Source organism: Falco biarmicus, chromosome 3, assembly GCF_023638135.1.
Source record: "Falco biarmicus isolate bFalBia1 chromosome 3, bFalBia1.pri, whole genome shotgun sequence".
Lineage (NCBI taxonomy): Eukaryota > Metazoa > Chordata > Aves > Falconiformes > Falconidae > Falco > Falco biarmicus.
This window is the reverse complement of record NC_079290.1, coordinates 110,257,989-110,277,129: the sequence shown is the minus strand read 5'-3', so window position 1 is coordinate 110,277,129 and position 19,141 is coordinate 110,257,989. Positions and strand designations below refer to the sequence as shown.

General features: G+C 55.5%; 2 protein-coding genes across 2 annotated transcripts; one reads left to right on the top strand and one right to left on the bottom strand.

The window, feature by feature from the left end:
- Positions 1 to 551: 551 nt before the first annotated feature.
- Positions 552 to 11,213, top strand: RCC2 (regulator of chromosome condensation 2). The gene is made up of 13 exons (XM_056332133.1): positions 552 to 783; positions 2,189 to 2,511; positions 5,011 to 5,104; positions 6,078 to 6,221; positions 6,335 to 6,466; positions 6,569 to 6,657; positions 6,934 to 7,048; positions 7,317 to 7,483; positions 8,676 to 8,856; positions 8,941 to 9,046; positions 9,197 to 9,269; positions 9,420 to 9,497; positions 9,681 to 11,213. Exons 2-13 carry the CDS (start codon positions 2,194 to 2,196, stop codon positions 9,783 to 9,785), a joined length of 1,602 nt encoding a protein of 533 aa, XP_056188108.1. The 5' UTR covers positions 552 to 783; positions 2,189 to 2,193; the 3' UTR covers positions 9,786 to 11,213.
- An 850-nt stretch (positions 11,214 to 12,063) lies between these two features.
- LOC130147057 (protein-arginine deiminase type-3-like) lies at positions 12,064 to 18,011 on the bottom strand. The gene is made up of 16 exons (XM_056333829.1): positions 17,740 to 18,011; positions 15,970 to 16,150; positions 15,827 to 15,899; positions 15,677 to 15,738; positions 15,470 to 15,587; positions 15,259 to 15,384; positions 14,799 to 14,977; positions 14,607 to 14,710; positions 14,424 to 14,535; positions 14,232 to 14,339; positions 13,863 to 14,011; positions 13,576 to 13,720; positions 13,393 to 13,486; positions 13,016 to 13,095; positions 12,490 to 12,618; positions 12,064 to 12,397 (listed from the first exon to the last, which is right to left on the bottom strand). Exons 1-16 carry the CDS (start codon positions 17,829 to 17,831, stop codon positions 12,164 to 12,166), a joined length of 1,986 nt encoding a protein of 661 aa, XP_056189804.1. The 5' UTR covers positions 17,832 to 18,011; the 3' UTR covers positions 12,064 to 12,163.
- Between the last annotated feature and the right edge of the window lie 1,130 nt (positions 18,012 to 19,141).

The following is a 19,141-nucleotide window of genomic DNA, read 5'->3' as shown; positions in this document are numbered from 1 at the left end:
GCATGTGCATTTGTTTCTTGGGAAAGAATCCCTTTGCAATACAGGCAATATGTGCATTCATTTCCTGGGACACCCCACACACACACGTTGCAATAAAGGCAGGATGTGCATTTATTTCTTGAGAAATAAATCCTTTTGCAATACAGGCAGCATGTGCATTTATTTCTTGGGAAAGAATCCCTTTGCAACCCAGGCAGCATGTGCATTTATTCCTTGCAGGGGGAAGAAACCCCTTTGCAACCAGGGGCGCGTTTTCGCTCTTGCAAAAAAAGCCTAATTCTCCTGTGCAAGAAGCAGCGCCTTTTCCTCGGCCATTAAAAAAAAAAAAAAAAAAGAATTAAAAAATTTTAACAAATCCTTTGGGAAGCAGGGGAGCGCGTGCACACCCCACCCCCACTCTGAGCCTCTTCGCGTTGCTCTCACCCTTCCCCGAGTCTTCCCGTCCTAAAGATGGAGCTGTGGGTGCCGAGCCGGACTTTGCAGCCTCTTCCTTTGCAAAGCAGGATGATGCCTTTTTTTTTAAAAAAAATTTTTTTTAAACACCACCCCCCCCCCCCCCGCCTTTCCTGCCCATACATGTGTTTCTGTTTTGTATTGTAGCATTTGTTCTGGCGGCTCATATTTACATTTTAAGTGCATCTGGTGGGTGGGCGCTCAGGGAGGAAAGGGAAAAAAAAAAAAAAAATTACCTCCTTTTTTCTGCAACAGGAAACACCACCAAAAATATTGCAAAGGCCCCGAGTTGTTGCTTTCTTTATGCTGCACCCTTCGCCTTAAAATCAGGTTTGCAATGGGGGGGGGAGGGGGGGGGGGGGGGAGGTAGGGAAGGGGGGGAGGAGGAGGAGGGGAAAAGGAGATGGGGGGGGCTTAAAATGCCTTAAAAAAAAAAAAAAAAAAAAAAAAGGAGAAGGAAGGCGGATCCACGTGGTGTAATGGGGGCAGACAGAGATCCCATTGTTTCCCAGCAATAATCAAGGGGAAATTAAAAAAAAAAAAAGGGGGGGGGGAGGCATGGAGGGAGATGGATGGGGGGGGAGGCCCCAGCCGCGTAGGGGGCTGGGATTTTTTTTCCACCCCCCCCCAAAATATTATCCCCCCTCCCCAAGCAAAAAAAAAAAAAAAAAAAAAAAAAAAGCTCCCCCCCCCCGCAACAAGCAAATAAAGGCCGGAGGCAGCGGGAGCACGAGCGGGCAGGTGTGGGGGTGCGGGGGTGCGAAGGGTGGGGGATCCCCGACCCCTTCCCGGGAGGGGGGGCGGGCTTCGTGGCTCCGGGCCGTTTGCTTGCCGTGCAACCCCCCTCCCCCCCCCCCCCGCGAAACCCCCTTTACACCCCCTCGTTTGCAACCCTCCGCAAATAGCCCCTTTGTAACCCCCCCGTCCGACCCCCCCCCTTTTCAAAAGGTCTCTGCGCAACCCCCCCGTGTACCCCCCTACACCAGCCCTCTGCACCCCCACTTTTCCAGCCCCCCCCGCAATCCCCCGTTTGCGACCCCTCGCTTTGCAACCCCACATTTCCAACACCCCCTTCGCACCCCATTTTCCAACCCCCCCTTTGCAAGCCCCTTTGTAACCCCCCATGCCCCCCCTTTGTAACCCCCCTTTGCAAACCGTCCCCATACAGCCCCCCATGCCCCCCTTTGCAAACTCACCCCTTTCAGCCCCCCCTTTGCACCCCTTCTTTACAAACCCCCCTTTGCACCCCCCCTTTGCAAACCGTCCCCATGCACCCCCCCCTTTGCACCCCCCCCTTTTGCAAACCGTCCCCATACAACCCCCCCTTTGCACCCCCACTTTGCAAACCCCCCCTTTGCAGTCCCCCCTTTGAAACCCCCCTTTGCAAACCGTCCCCATACAACCCCCCCTTTGCAAACCCCCATCCCCCTTTGCACCCCCCTTTGCACACCGTCCCCATACAACCCCCCCTTTGCAAACCCCTCCTTTGCACCCCCCCTTTGCAAACCGTCCCCATACAACCCCCCCTTTGCAAAGCCCCCCCCTTTGCACCCCCCCTTTGCAAACCGTCCCCATACAACCCCCCCTTTGCAAAGCCCCCCCCTTTGCACCCCCCACCCACCCCCGGCTTCCCCCGTAGCACTCGCTCCCCCCGCCGGGCCGGGCCGGGGGCGGGGGGTCCCCCTTGCCCCGGCCCCCCCGGCGCGGCCGGGCGGTGACGGCGCGCTGTGCCCAGGCGCCATGCCCCGGAGGAAGGCGGCGGGGCCGCCCTGGGACGCGGGCCCGGGCCCGGGGGCGGCAGCGGGGCGGCGGCGGCCCGGCGCGGCGGCGGCGGCGGGAGCGGTGGCGGTGGCGGGAGCGCGGCGGCGGCGGGCGGAGCGCGGCGGGAGCAGCGGCGGCAGCAGCGAGGACGAGGCGCCCCGCGAGCGGCGGGCGCGGCCCGGCAGCCCCGGCAGCCCCGGCGGGAGGCGGCCCGGCAGGCCCGGCGCGGCGGGCGGCGGAGCGGCCCGGGGACAGAGCGTCGTCATCTGCGAGCCCGAGCACAGCAAGGAGCGCATCGTGAGCGGGGCGGGGGGGATGCGCCCCCTGCACCCCCGCGCCCCGGAATGCACCCCCCGCACCCCCTAACGCAACCTCTAATGCACCCCATAATGCAACCTCTGCTGCACCCCCCGCCCCCCATAATGCAACCTCTGCTGCACCCCCTGCACCCCATAGTGCACCTTCTAATGCACCCCCCGCCCCCCATAATGCAACCTCTGCTGCACCCCCCGCCCCCCATAATGCACCTTCTAATGCACCCCCCACACCCCATAATGCAACCTCTAATGCACCCCCTGCACCCCCCTGCACCCCATAATGCAACCTCTACTGCACCCCCCACACCCCATAATGCAACCTCTGCTGCACCCCCCGCACCCCATAATGCAACCTCTGCTGCACCCCCTGCACCCCCCTGCACCCCATAATGCAACCTCTACTGCACCCCCCGCACCCTATAATGCAACCTCTCATGCACCCCCCGGACCCCATAATGCAACCTCTGCTGCACCCCCCTGCACCCCATAATGCAGCCTCTGCTGAATCCCCATGCACCCCATAATGCAACCTCTGCTACACCCCCTGCACCCCATAATGCAGCCTCTACTGCACCCCCTGCACCCCCCTGCACCCCATAATGCAACCTCTGCAGCATCCCCTGAACCCCCTGCACCCGATAATGCAACCTCTACTGCACCCCCTGCACCCCATAATGCATCCCCTTGCACTCCCCCGCACCCCCAATGCAACCTCTGCTGCACCCCACACACTCACTAATGCACCCCCTAATGCAACCTGTAATGCACCCTCCCTGCACCCCCCCGCACCCCCGAATGCACCCCTTGCACTCCTGTGCACCCCCCCCACCTCACAATGCAACCTCTACTGCATCCCCCGCACCCCATAATGCCCCCCCACATGCCAGTGCACCCCCATGCAACCTCTAATGCACACCCCCTGCACCCCATAACAACCCCCCACGTCCCCTAATGCAACCTCTGATGCACCCCCTGTACCCCCCTGCACCCCACAATGCAACTCCCCTTGCACCCCCATTGCAACCCCCTGACACCCCTAATAAAATTCCCAATGCACCCCCAGTGCAGCCCCCCTTGCACACCACCTAATAACCCCCAATGCACCCCCCCTTTGCACCCCCTAATGCAACACCCCCTTGCACCCCCCCGCAGCCCCCCCTTTGTACCCGCAATACACCCCCCACTGCACCTCCCCTTGCACCCACCCCTTGTACCCCCTAATGCAGCCCCCCCGCTGCACCCCCTTACTGCCCTCCCCTAATGCACCCCCTGATGTACCCCCCATCGCACCCCCAGTGCAACCCCCCCAGGGTACCCCCTAATTGCACCCCTCACTGAACCCCCCCATTGCACCCCCCTTGCATGTGTCCCCAGTTGCACCCCCCTTGCACCCCTCAATGTACCCCACAATTCCCCCCCAGTTGCCCCCCCCTTGCACCCCTTTATTGCACCCCGCTGCGCCCCAGTAATGCAGCGCCTCATTTCATTCCCCTAATGCACCCCCTTAACGCGCCCCTCTGCTGCATGCCCCCGGCCCCCCGCGTACCCCCAAACTGTACCCCCAACATTGCACCCCATCGCGGTGCTCCCGCCTGGCCCCCCCTTACTGAGCCATTTCATCGCCCCCCCCCAAAGTTTCACCCCATCGCACCCCTCAATTACTCCCCCCAGCTCCATCCCGCTACCATAAATGGGGGGGGGGGGGGGGGGGGCGGGGAGCAGTCCCCCCTCTTTTCCAGCCCCCCTTTTTGCCCTGTGTCCTGCCAAGGTGAAATCCCAGCCCCTTTTTGGTTGGGTTTTTTTTTTTTTGCAATTGACCCATTTTGGGCTTTTTGGGGGGGGGCAGGGGCGGGACTTTTGACCCCGTGCAAGCAATAGCTGCAATGTTGGGGTGTGCAATCAGGGACCCCCCCTCCACCCTGCTGCCCCCCCACATCCCCAGTGTCCCCCAAGTGCTCCATGTCCCCCACATCCCCAGTGGCCCCCATGCCCCCAGTGGCCCCCGTGTCCCTGATGTCCCGCACGTTCCCAGTATCCTGCACACCCTGTGTCCCCAGTATCCCCCATGTCCCCAGTGTCCCTGGTATCCCCAATATCCCCCACACCCGCAGCGTCCCTGGTGTCCTCCATGTCCCCCACACCCCCAGTGTCCCCAATGTCCCTGATGTCCCCCACATCCTCAGTGTCCCCATGCCCCCCATATCCCCCACATCCCCAGTATCGCCCGTGTCTCCCACATCCCCAATATCCCTCACACCCCCAGAGTCCCCCATGCCCCCAGTGTCCCCCGTGTCCCTGATGTCCCCTGTGCCCCCAGCATCCCCACTATCCCCCATGTCTCACATCCCCAGTATCCCCCACACACCCCGTGTCCCCCATGCCCCGAATGCCCCCCGTGTCCCCCATGCCCCCCGTGTCCCCCATGCCCCCCTTGTCCCCCGTCCCCCCGCGTGGCTGATGGTGTCGCGGCTCCTTGCAGAAACTCGAGGGCGCCAAGTGCCGGGGGCAGCTCCTCATCTTCGGGGCCACCAACTGGGACTTGATCGGCCGCAAAGAAGTGCCTAAGCAGCAAGGTGAGGGGCGCGGGGCTCCTGCACCCCGAAACCGGCCGCCCTTTCCACTTCTAATTAATTTTTTTAATTATTATTAATTAATTTTTCTTGGTTTGGTTTTTGTTTTTTTTTTTAACCAGTTGCATATCATGATCTGGGATGCGGGGGACACGGGGACTCCCGTAAAGCAACCTAAAAGCGCTGCTTATTTTTGATGCGTTTATATTTAACTAAATCCTCTGCTTATTTTTAGGCATTTCTAATTTTTAGTTAATAATACTGGGAGGGTTGCAGTTGGGTATTGTAATCTGGGCCAGAACTTGGGGTACGGGGTGTGCTGGATCTCCTGCGAAGCAAAATTAACACATTGCTTAATTTTGGTGCCTTTAATTAATTTCTTCTGCTTATTTTTAATGCTTTTATATTTTATTTTTATTATTCATATTTTTGGAGGAGCTTTTTTGCAGTTGCGTAGCATAATCTGGGCCAGCACCTGGGGAGCGCCGGATCTGCTGCAAAGCAAAATACATGCGCTGCTTATTTTTGATGCATTTTTATTTCGTTAGTTTTTCTCCTTATTCTTGATGCATTTATATTTAATTACCTTTTCTAATTAATTGGGGGGGAGTTACAGTTGGATATGGTAATCTGGGCCAGAACTTGGGGGGCGCTGGGCTTCCTGCAAAGCAAAACAAAACGCGCCACTGCTTTTTGATGCATTTATAGGCTGTTCATTTTCCTAATTATTTCTAAGCCTTTGTGTTTAATTATTTTTTTTATTGATTAATTGGGGAAGGGGGTTGCAGTTGCACATCGTAATCTGGGTCAGAACTTGGAGTGTGCCAGATCTGCAAAGCAACACACGGGCGCTGCTTCTTCTGGATGTGTTGATATGCCGCTGATTATTTTTTTTTCTGTTGATTTTTGATGCATTGATGCCAAATTAATTTTTGCATTAATCTGGGGGTTGTGGGTTTTTTTTTTTTCAATACAGTTGCCTATCGAAATCTGGGCCAGAACTTGTGGGGGCCGCACAGGTACGGGTGTCTCTCAGGTATTCAGGTGCGGAGCGTGGTTTCGGGACCCTGCGCCGCTCACAGCCTGCTCATCACCACCGAGGGCAAGCTCTGGAGCTGGGGTGAGCGACAAGGGGGGCTGGCACCCCCAAAAAACCCTCTGGCCACCTGGTAGCCTGATGCCAGGAGGCTTCATCCTCCCATTTTGCTGCAAAACCTGGCGATTTTGGGCTAGGTCGCAATGAAAAAGGGCAGCTGGGACACGGGGACACGAAGCGGGTGGAAGCGCCGAAGCTCATCGAGGTGCTGGGGGGCGAAGCCATCGTGCTGGCAGCCTGCGGCCGTAATCACACCCTGGCCCTTACAGGTATGAGGGGGGGGGGGAAACCTGACATTTTAAGCAAATTATCTGAAATCAGCCCATTTTGCCCCCAAACATCTTTTTTTTTTTTTCCTTATTGCATTGCAGAGAGTGGCTCGGTGTTCGCCTTTGGGGAGAATAAAATGGGGCAGCTGGGGCTGGGGAACCAGACGGATGCCGTGCCCAGCCCCACGCAGGTATCACTGCTCCTTTCCGTCCTTCCCCTCGTGTGGTTTGAGTGAAAAAACCAACAGATTTGGGGGTTTCTCCTTGAAAAAAATCCCTAGCAGAGCCCAAACCCCTTTAGGAACTCCCGAGCATCCCTCTCAGGGAGGGCTTCATGTGCAGCTGCGGTGGGAAAAGAAAAATGCAAGAATTGAAAATAAACCCCCAGATCTGAGGATTTTGGGGGTTCCCCTGGGAAATTCAGCTTTTTTGCCTTTTTCCTCTATTTTTTACCCCTTTTTCTGCAGATCATGTACAATGGGCAGCCCATCACCAAGCTGGCCTGCGGGGCTGAATTCAGCATGATCATGGATTGCAAAGGAAACCTCTACTCCTTTGGGTGCCCCGAGTACGGGCAGCTGGGTACGGTGCTGTTTTGGGGTGTTTTGCTGCAATTTTGAGGTATTACGGGGTTGGGGGGTGGTGGTGAGTGGAATTTCCCTGCCTCAGTTTCCACATCTGAGTGACGAGAGCATCCCTCCCCTTTACCTCCAGGAAAAGTGGCGGGGTGGGAGCTGCAAATAAAAAGGGGGTTGCGAGGGGAGAGGGGATTTCTGCAGGTGACGTGGGACTAGTGGGGTGCAAAGTGTGGGGGAGGGCACCCCGTTTTCATCCTGTTGCTTGTCCGCAGGGCATAATTCCGATGGGAAATTCATCGCCCGGGCGCAGCGGATAGAGTACGACTGCGAGCTGGTGCCGCGCCGCGTGGCCATCTTCATCGAGAAGACCAAAGATGGGCAGATCCTGCCTGTCCCCAACGTGGTGGTGCGGGACGTGGCGTGCGGGGCCAACCACACGGTACGCGCGGCCGGCGGCGCCTTGTGTTCAGTTATTTGCAAATAGCGGTGTGCGTGAATGCAGGAAGGTTTGCAGCGTGCATGTCAGGCTGAACGTTTGCAGGGTGCGGGTGTTCGCAGGGTGCACGTCAGGGCAAAGATCTGCAGGGTGCATTTAAGGATTAAAATTTGCAGCATGCATTTTTAATGCACACGTTGCAGTGTGCATGTCAGAACATTTGCAGCGTGCATTTTAAGGGTGAAGTTTTGCAGCGCCTGTGTTGAGGATAAGATCTGCGGCATGCATTTCTAAGGATTGAAGTTTGCATCGTGCATGTAAGGCTAAATATTTGCAGTGTGTATTTAAGGATTGAGATTTGCAGGACGCATTTAAGGGTAAAGTTTTGCAGCATGCATGTAAGTGTAGAGATTTGCAGCGTGCATTTAGGGATGGAGATTTGCATTGTGTATATAAGGATAAATACTTGCAGCGTTGCATTTCAGGATAAGAGATCTGCAGTGTGCGTATCAGGATAAATACTTGTGCTGTGCATTTAAGACTACAGATCTGCAGCCTGCATTTAAGGATAGAGTCTTGCAGCCTGCATGTAAGGATTGAGGTTTGCTGCATGCCTTTAAGGCTGAAGGTTTGCAGGGTGCATTTAAGGATAAATACTTGCAGCGTGCATTTTACAATAGTGATTTGCAGCATGTATATCAGGATAAATACTTGTGCCGTGCATTTAAGACTACAGATTTGCAGCCTGCATTTAAGGGTAGAGTCTTGCAGCCTGCATGTAAGGATTGAGGTTTGCTGCATGCCTTTAAGGCTGAAGATTTGCAGAGTGCATTTAAGGACACAGATTTGCAGGATGCGTTTAAGAATAAATACTTGCAGTGTTGCATTTCAGGATAGAGATTTGCAGCATGCGTTTAAGGATAAATAGTTGCGCCGTGCATTTAAGACTACATATTTGCAGCCTGCATTTAAGGATAGAGTCTTGCAGCCTGCATTTAAGGACTGAGGTTTGCTTTAAGGCTGAAGACTTGCAGGGTGCATTTAAGGATAAATACTTGCAGCGTGCATGTAGCATTTGCGATACGCACCGCAATCGATGCCGTTTATGGCGGCCGCTGCGGTTTTCCCTGCAACAAGCTGGTCGGGTCTCAGCTGCTCATGGGTGGTGGGGGGGGGGGCGTTTCTCCATCCCCAGCTCGTCCTGGACTCGCAGAAGCGCGTTTTCTCCTGGGGGTTTGGGGGCTACGGGCGGCTGGGCCATGCCGAGCAGAAGGACGAGATGGTGCCTCGGCTGGTGAAGCTCTTCGACTTCCCGGGGCGCGGGGCGGCGCAGATTTACGCCGGCTACACGTGCTCCTTTGCCGTCAGCGAGACAGGTCGGGATTTGGGTGTTATTTGGGGGTTTTAGGGGATGCCGGGGGGGTGCTGGAGCTTGACGCATCATGTCGGGGGGCTTGCAGGCGGCTTGTTTTTTTGGGGTGCCACCAACACCTCCCGGGAGTCCACCATGTACCCCAAAGCCGTGCAGGACCTCTGCGGCTGGAAAATCCGCAGCCTGGCCTGTGGGTAAGTCCAAGCCCCACTGCCCCGCCCCCCCCCCCCCCCAAAAAAAAACCAAACAAAAAACCACCCCAATTTCCTGGTGTTTTGGGGTGCAGCCACCTATGGGGTGGGGGGTGGGGGCACAGGGTCACCCTGCCTTGCACCCCACTGCAGGAAGAGCAGCATCATCGTGGCGGCGGACGAGAGCACCATCAGCTGGGGTCCCTCGCCTACCTTCGGGGAACTGGTAAGATGGATTTACTGGGAACCCCCAACCTCTTGACACCCCAGACCCCTCTGGCAGCTCCTAGTGGCAGGAACCGGCTGCTTGCCAACCCCCCCCCCCCCCCTCCACACTGGTTTCCCCCCACCCCGCTCCATGGGATGCGCTTGGCAGGGCTACGGGGACCACAAACCCAAATCCTCGACGGCTGCCCAAGAGGTGAAGACCCTGGATGGGATCTACACGGAGCAGGTGAGTGGTGCTGGAGGGGGGGCCACTGACCTAAATACGGTGGCTGGGGCCGTACACAACTCATCACACCCATGGGGTGCTCAAACATGGTCCTGGATGAAAAGAAAGGTTGTGGGGAGCGGGGGGAGGAAAGCAGCAGGGCATGGTCTCGTGCCTCAGTTTCCCCACTCTGCCCCATCCCAGGTGGCCATGGGCTATGCCCACTCGCTGGTCATCGCCCGCGACGAGACCGACGCTGAGAAAGAGAAGCTCCGCAAGTTGCCCGAGTACAACCCCCGCACCATCTGAGGGGCTCCCCCGTTCGCCGGGACCCCCCCCCCAAACCCCGCTTTTCCAAGCCAGCCGCGGTTTTAACTACCTGTTCTCCCATTTCCAAAGCCTTGGGGTTTTTTTTTTTATTTCACACTCCCTTTCCCCCCATGGCTTGTTGAGTTCCCGACCGTAGCAGGATCTTTTGGCACATCCAGGCTTAATTTTGGGGGGTTATGATTTGAATTATTTTGACTTTATTTGTATTTTTCTGCATTGCTTTTTATTATTTCCCCTTTTCCCAGCCGCAAACATCCCTGGCTGCAGGCTTGGGGTGAAACTGGGGACCTGAAGAGCAGCTGCAAAACATCTCTTTTTCCTCAATATTCCAATTTTTTGGCATTTTTCCCAAATACCCCCCACTTTGGGTGCTATAATTTTGGGGGTCCCCCTGCCCCCCAGCATCCCTTTTCCCAGAGGGATTCAGGATACGGATGTCATCCCACATCCCCAAGGGCCAAACCCATCCCCAGCATCATTTTGGGGCTCCCCTCGCCGCTATCGCAGCCCTCGCCCACCCCAGGGAGATCTCAGGTATGAAGAGGGGAGCCCTAAAGCATCGCGTAAGCTTTTTCTTGGAATTATTCTTGATTTGTTTTTAATTATTATTAATTATTTCTGCCTGGTTATCAGCCCAAAGTCCCTCCTACAACGCTGTGCACTGTGCTGGAGAAACGAGGTGCCTTTATCGAGCAGAGCCCAGCTCTGCCTTCACGCAACCCAAGGGTGATTTTTTTTATTTTTCTTTCAAAATTTTTAGGGTTTGTTTTGAAATACTGATTTTTTTAAGTCCTTTCTGCTCTCCCTGACGGGTCGCGCTGGGTGCTCGGGGGCGGTGGTTGCCGCATTCGCGCCCGTTTGGGTTGTTTCGCAGTAAAAAAAAAGGGTGGGTTGGGTTTTTTTTCTTAATTTGCTTGGGGTTGGGGGTTATTTTGGGGTTTTTTTGGGGTGTGTTAGAGAGAAAATATCCAGGACAGGGAGAGCAGCTGGGTGGAAAAGTAAAATATTCCGCTTTTTTAGCAATATTAGGGTTTTTTGGAGTTGCAGCACAAGCAGATGCCGCAGCCTCAGTAAAAGATGGGGTGGAAAAATCACCAAACCCCCACTTTTACACACACACACCCCCCCCCCGAAAAGCATCATTTCGGTTCATCCTGCCTTCCAGCAAAATAATTTTAGCCTGATTAAACTTCTCCCCCATCGGCCACCCTGTCCCGGCCACGGGCGAGCAAAGGAGGAGGCTCGAGAAAGAAAATAATCCTAAACCACGAGGATCTGGGAACAGCTCGTCCTTTAGCAGAGGGTCCTGGGTTAGTGCTGTAATTGTCTTCTTCATGTTTGGTTTTGTTTTTTTTTTTTTTTTATATTTCTTGGAGTAAATGTTTAAATAAATGACGTCATTGTGTACACCCCTCTCACTCTTCACTTTATCCACCCTTATTTCTTAACTCTTTTTCATTTAAATTTGATTAATTTAACCAAAGGGAGGTGCAGGGGATGCTTTTTCCTTGCCGGGATGCACGCCCAGCATCCCCAAAAGGAAATCCACAGCCATTAGAGGGCACCATCCTGCTGCCGACAGCATCCTCCATCCCAAAATAGCCTCCCCCCAGCATTTCTCTTTCATATTTTGCAGGCAGGGTGCAAACACAGGGCGGCGCATGCATGTCTGAGTATTTCAGTGCATGCCTGGGTGGTTGTGTGCATGCCGGGTTGTGCTTTGTGTGTACACATGGGTGGTGTTTTTGTGCATGCACGCATGGTTTTGCACATGCATGCAGGAGTTTGTGCATGTGTGTGCCTTGTTAGACATCCCTGTGTCTGTTTTCTGTGCATGCATGTGCATTTTTGTATGCGCATGCAGCAGTCTTAAGGGGCACACATGCTTGATGGTTTTGCGTGCACATGTCTTTTTGGGCACACCTGTATTTCTGTGCCCACATGCATGTGTCCTTTTGTGTGCATGCATGTGGTTTTGTGCACACACGCATGTCTGGTTTTGTGCATGCATGTGGGTTTGTGCCAGCACACGTAGCCTCACGTGTGTGCACTTTGGGGCATGCACGTGTGTTTTTTGCCCATGCATCACTGCAGCAATAGAGAGAACTGTACAACCCTGCTCACCGCTTTTTTCCCCCGCCCTGTTTAACCATTTTAATTGTAATTGCTGTGCCAGGAGAGAACGCCCACGTGCCACACCACACACCCAGAGAGTGACAAAAACACCTGCCCGTTTAAAACAAAGCTTCCAACCTTGCCCCCAGCAAGAGGGAAGCCAGGAGGAAGCTGCAGCCCTTTATTTCAAACCATTGAAGGCACTTGCAGGGATGGGGAGAGGGCTGTAGGGAGAGGGGACTTCAGGGCACCATGTGCCACCATTTGAAGGCGAGGGGCTTACGGCAGACGTTGGTGCCACAGTGGACCTCCCCAGAGAGGACATGGTAGGAGTAGTAGTCGTCGATGAAGGTGCAGGTGAGGCCCAGGGGCTCCAGCAGCGCCCGCACCCGCTGCTCCAGGCAGCATTGCCCACCCACCAGCGGTCCAAAGGGCTTGGGGATGCCCAGGTGCCTGCCCAGCACCAGCATGTTCACCTGCAGCATGGGGATGGTGGTGAGGGTGCACATCCCAGCCCAGATTCACCCCGGAGGGTCAGGGCAGGAGGAGGATGCTGGGTGTTAGTTACCATGTCGGGGAAGTAGGCTGAGGCACCAGTGGCTGCGTCGCCTTGGAAGAGCTGGGGGATGTCAAGGATGTCCGGCTCTGTCAGCCCGAGCGCCCGCTTCAGGATGTCCCGGTTCCAGTTGATACAGCTCTGATAGGAGGGAGGCGGGAGAGATGGATGGATGGATGGATGGACAGAGGGAGGGAGGGACAGAGGGAGGGGCAGGCAGGTGGAGGGAGGGATGGGTGGAAGGAGGGAGGGATGGAGGGACGGGTGGATGGATGGATAAAGGGATAAGAGGGATGGATGGAGAGCAGAGGGATGGGCAGGCAGGTGGAGGGAGGGGTGGGTGGAAGGAGGGATGGGTGGATGGATGGATAAAGGGATAGAGGGATGGACAGAGGGACGGGTGGGTGGATGGATAAAGGGATAGAGGGATGGATAGAGGGACAGGTAGACAGATGGACAGAGGGATGGAAGAAAGGGTGGAGATGGGGAAGAAGGGAGGGAGGGTTGGAAAGGAGCCCCCCCTGCTCCCCTTCTTTACCTGGACATAATTATTGAATTTCCGGAGGCCTTCGTTAGCCAGAATCTCGTTTATCGTCCGCTTGGGCACGTCCTCCAGTCCTGCAGCACAGATAACTGGGCAGGAATTCTTCCCCCAACACATTTGGGATGAGATTCCCAGGTCTGATCCAGGAGCTCCCCCATTTCAGGGGTCACGGGCAGTGAGCTCGATCCCAACCCAGGAAATCAAATCTGCGCAGCTTTTTAATTAATCCTGCCCCCCATCTTTGCTGCTGGCAGCGCTTTCCAGCCATTAGCTGGGTTTCAGGGTGTCATGCACTCACATGCCCCGTTGCATTTTGCAGGAAAAAAGGGAAAATGAACCCATCAAGCCCCAGTTTTCCTCCTCCCCCCTACCCTCGAACATCACCGCCTCGCCAAACCCCTCCTCTTGCTTCTCCTTGAGGAGCTGGTAGCAGGCGCCAGGGCTGGCCAGGAGCAGCCGAAAACCCTGGGGAGGAAGAAGGGATGATTGGGGGGGAGGGGGGGGGGGGGATAAAGGCTGCACCCCACTTTTTTCCCTGCTCCAGGACTCGTTACCTTCCGATCAGGTGCAGGGACGAAGCTGAGAAACTCATCTACGTGGCCGACGAAGAGCCAGTCCGAAAACAGCTCCACCGGCGCCTGCACTTTTTGGGCAACGAGGAAATCCTTGACGGCTTTTGCCATCCGCCGGCCACCGAACCTGGGGGGACACAAGGAGGGGGGCTGCCATTTTGGGGTGCCCAAGGTGATGCTCTGCTTGCAACCAGCCTCAAACAGTACATAAAAATCTTTTTTTGGAGGTTTTTTCCCCCAATGCTTCAAACCCCCATCGTGCATCTCACCGGGGGAAGCTGCTGCCAATCAGGATGCGGCCCAAGGGATACTCCTTGCCCTGAACCGTCACGGGGGGGCTCACCTCCAAATTACCAAAAGAATCAAGGCTGGAAGCACCCTCCGGTGCTTGCCGGGCCACATAACCAAAATCAGGGCCCTGGATGGGGAAAAAATAGGGATAATGGTTAAAAAACCAAGGGGTAATGGTTAAAAAAAAAAGCTGTAAGCACCCAAAGTGCAGTGCTCCCAAATCATCCTCCCTGCTGGCTCTTCCCCTCCCAAAAGTGAAGGAAAAATAATAGATTTATCCTATTTTTTTAATGGATTAGCAAAGCTTTATGCCTTGCTGGGGAAGGGAGGAGGAAGGGATTGGGTACCAGGATGCTCTTGACGGGGAAATCCTTCAGTCCCTGGTCACGGGGTGAGTCAAAGACAACGGGGAAGGTCTTGTGGGGGGCTTGCACGTAGCCAAATTCGACCTCATCCTGGAAAAGGGATGGAGAGGGTTTGGGGGACCCCCCCTGGAGCTGCTGCAGTGAGAATGGGGCTGGGCATCATCCTGCACTCACCTGGATCCAGCGGTCATGGCGGTTCTTTGGCAGCGGACAGACAGTGAGAGGGCACTTGGCTTTCTCAGCCATGGCACCCACGGCCGCCACAAAATCCTCGTTGTCATCCACACTGGGAAGAAAAATGGGATACGGGAACTGCTCCAGCACCAGGCAGGATGCAGCCACCCACCCAGCACCCACCTGCAGACAAAGACCTCCAGCGGTGTTGCTGTGTTGGGAGTCATGATCCACGGAGCTACGCGGAAAACCACCGTGTCAGTGAAAATCGGAGTCTCCAGCAAACCCTGGGAAGGCGGGGAGGGGCAGGGGGGCAGTGTTTGGGCTCTGCTCCCCCCCGTCACAGCTCACCCTGACCCCCCCAGTGGCTGGTACCTTCTCAGGGCTCTCCAGCAGCGTGACGTGGAAAGCCACGAGCCCTGAAAATCCGACGTCGGGGAAGGCAAGCCCCTCCACGTAGAAGATGCTCTCCTCCTGATGCCGGCTGTGTTTGACGGTGTAGGCGAGCTTCGAGCCCCCCAGCACGTGCTTGTAATCCTCCAGCGCCACGCTGTCTGTGGATGCAAGCACCGTGCAGCCCCCTTAAACGGCCGACCCCTTTTCTGCAGCGTTTTGGCTCTTTTATTTTTTTTTTTTTTTTTGGCTAAAAGACATATTTGATCCCATGGAGCATGCACAGCGGGAACAAAATCAGCCAGTGCATCAGATAAACCCCCGCCACGGGATGTAGGCTGGATGCTACAGAAGTGGTACCCGCCCCGCTGCAAGCATTTTGCTTGAACGGCAATAATCTGGGGTGCCTGTCCCCCCCCAAACCCCAGTGTCAGCCACTCACTGCCGCCATAGAAAACGCCGACTTTATCAGCGTCGCTGAAGTCTACGTGGAGGAGGAGGTGATGGCCGGCAAAGATCGTGCGGGGACCTCGGGTCCGCAGCACCATCTGTGACATGTCCTTCAGGTCTGGCAGGAAAAGGGGTGTAAGAAAGGATAATCTGGGGGAAAAAAATAGGAAAATGGGGGTTTCTTGTATGGGATGTGCCAGTACCGGCATAGGAGCGGATGGCGGTGTCACGGTTATCCGGCATCTCGGCTTTGGGATCGTCGCGGTCACAGTTCACTAGCAGGATGGCCCCATGTCCGTCGGGACCCCACGTCCAGGTTGCCTGGCGGGGGGATGAAGCAGGGCTGTGGGTGTCAGCCATCTCCCCCCATCCCACAGCAGTGCCGGGGGGCTCCTACCCCCCCTTTATACCTTATCCAGCAGTGTCCTGCTCACCGTCCCGCTGCGGTTGGTGTCGGCATCCAGCGAGACCTCTGTGGGGAGAGGGATGCTGGGGGTGGGGGGTGGGGGGCATCCCCACCAGCGCCATGGCTTGGGGGTTCCCCCACCCCACACACTTACCCACGCAGGTGAGGTACAGCATGGCTCTGCCCACGGGCACCCCGCCAGCCTCCCCAAAATAAGAAATCCTGACCTGCAACAAGGAGTGGGTGCTCGCCACTGTGCAGAGAAGGGCCGGACCCTGCCGGTACACCAGCACCCACCTTTTCGTCGCCCACGTCCTTGCTGAGAGCATCCATGGCCAGCAGCACCTCGGCGCCGGCGGCCAGGGGCCAGCGGCACACGCTGGAGGGCAGCTTGACGCTCTGTGTCTCATGTACCACGTAGAGCTTCACGCCCGGCGTCCCCTGCACGTGGAAGGCAACCGCGTCTTTGGGTGCAGATCTGAGATCGGGGGAAAACCCAGTGAGAGCCCCAGGTGGGGGCATTGCTGGAATAACAGAGCGTGCGGCCAACCACAGGTGACACAAATCCTGCCACGTGCAATATGCAAGGAATCCTGCAATGTGCAATTCCAACAAGTCGTGCAAAAAGCACTGAATCCTGCAAAATGCAATTGCAACAAGTCCTGCGATACGCAGTTGCAAGAAAGCCTTCAATATGCAACAAATCCTGCAATTTGCAGTTGCACCAAGTCCTGCAAAATGCAGCAAACCCTGCAAAATACAGCTGCACCAAGCCCTGAGATATGCAACACATCCTGCAATGTGCGATTGCATCAAGTCCTTCAATATGCAACAAATCCTCCAAAACGTGATTACAACAAATCCTGCAAAAGGCAATTGCAACAAATCCCGCAAAAGGCGATTACAACAAATCCAGCCAGAGGCAACAAATCCTGCAAAAGGCAGCGGCAACAAATCCCGCAATATTAATTGCAACAAACCCTGCCATTCACACAAAATCTTGCAACATTCAACTCTATCAAATGATGCGAAATGCAACAAGTCCCTCAACATTAATCACAATAAACCCTGCAACATGCACCAAATGGTGCAATACTGAGTCGCAACGCAGCCCACAAAATGCCACGAGTTCTGCAAAACGCAACTGCAACAAATCAATACCACAAAACCTCCAAATTGCCACAAATCCTGCAACATTCCTTGCAGCAAACCCCCTGGAGCTGTTTGGGTTTAGCGTGGTGGTTTTTTTTTTCATGGGATCACCCAAATATTCACGTTTAACCCCCCCGGCAGTGCTGGCAGCGAGGTCTGACTGGTTGCATCCCCTTCAGAGTGAAGCAAAGCTGCAGCGGTCGGGCAGGCTGCAGCTCGCATCACTCCACCCGGCTGCAAGAGGCCACGGGCGATGGGCCAAGGAGCACAAATCCTGACCGCCAGGAGGGAAGCACAGATCTGTCCCCAGGGGGGAAGGAAAAAACCCATCCCCACGGCAACTGGGAGAGGATGGGATGCTGTCGGCAGCCATGGTGTGGTGGGTTTGGATGCAAAATAAAACCCCAAGCTTCTGCTTGAGCTGGATTTCGAGGAAACAAAAACCCCAAAACCTGCTGCTGAAAAGCACTTGAACTTGGGCTGGGGCCAACGAAGCAGCGAAAACCCCCAGTGCTGGGAGGTGACGTCCCGGCCAGCAGCGCCGTGGTGGTTTCACTCCACGCATTCCCCCCAAACAGAGAAATATTTCAGTTTTGCAGGACACGGCAAACCCCGCCTGAGATGTCAAACTCAGCCCAGGGCATCACTCAAAGCTCCCAGGGGGTGCTTTCTGCACCCCAAAAACTGCAAAATCCCCCTTGGGGGGGTCACCACCTGGCTGTTGCATCGCGGTTTAGAGCATCCCCTTCCTCCCAGGGCTTGGCATCCCCTGGGAAAAACACCCCAAGCGGCAGCACTGCCCCGGCCTCACCCTGAGCTATTTTTATCAGTTTGATTAATGGGATAAAAGCAAAAAAAAAAAAAAAAGCAGATTTTGGGTTCCTCCCCCCCTCCATCAGCATCGTGGCTGCTTACCCACAGACATCCAGGGAGAGCTCGGTGCCCAGCACGCAGACAGTGCTGGTGGGACGCTGGGTGGAGAGCTGGACGCGGCGCTGCTGGGCCATGCTGGCAGGCCCCTGGGGCACCCTTGGGTGCTGCGATGGGTGGCACAAGGGGATTTATAAAGTGTGGCTGCTGGGAGGGGATTAATCAAAGCCCAGCTTAATCCCACCTCCGGGCTCTCAGCCTCTAGGCTGGGTGTGCACTGTGCCCGGCCGTGCTTCCTGGTGATGGGAGTATGAATCAGTGCGGGGGGAAAAGCACCCCAAGACACCCACGAGGGTTTTTTCTTTCTTTATAAGAAGCCTGGGGGTGGGTTGGTTCCCCCCCCTCCCCCCTTAGCACAAAGAGACGCTGATGTGACCAGCCACCCTTAAACCCACGCTATAAAATATTCAGTGTGACACCAGAGCCGAGCTGGGGACATGCCAGCACCAGGCTCGGTGGGGTTTTATTTCTCCTCCTAAAGGGTTTTATTTGTCTAGCTGGAAAAACGAGCTTTAATTCTTATTTTAGGGCGGGCTGAAGGTACAAGCTGGGTGCTTGCCCATCCCCTGGCTGCTGCATGGGCCGGGGGCTCGGTATGTCACCTGCAGTGGGGACAGAAGACCCCACCATGGCTTTAATTGCCTTTGTTTTAATTAAATCCTGGTCTCGGCGTGGGAGAGCCCTTTGCTGATGCAGCTGTCCCCCCACCAACTCCCTGCAGGGTCATGCGCCGCTGGAATTTAATATCGCTCCTCAGGGCTGGGGAAACTCAGCAGAACCATAATTGCAGGGGAAATGGGGTTAGAAATCATCTTTTTGGGCAAGAAGAGGGGCGCCAAGTGGGACACATGACTTTTTGGGAGCCATCCCCCTCAATTCTCCAGCACCACTTGCAACAGTGTTGCAGCAGTGTGGATGGGAAGTGTGGCTACACTTTTACACCTCAAAAAGTACTGCTAGAAAAGCAAATTGACCAAAAAAAGTGGGTTTAGCCCAATAATAGCTCCCAGGGCTGCACAGGGCTAAGCGACGCCTGGGACAGGCCACTGGTTTCAGTTCCTGGTGCTGGTTCCTGCTGCGTGATGGCAGCATGGGCAGGGGTGCCAGGCTGGTACGGGGAAATGCCACGCTTTGTTTGCGATGAAAAGAGGGAGAGAAAGAGCGGCTGGGGCGGCTGCATACGGAGAAGGAAATTTTCTGGCTGGGGAACGTGTAAAATGATTCCCACAAGGAAGGGGCTCTGCCTCCACACCGTGCTGGGGTGAAGAGCCAGTGTTCCCAGCAGGAGGTGGGTTTTTGGCTGATATAGGGAATGGGGTGGTGGTGGTGGTAAGGTGGTTATTAGCCAAAAACCTGGGATAAGGGACTGTAAGACCCATTAGCAGTG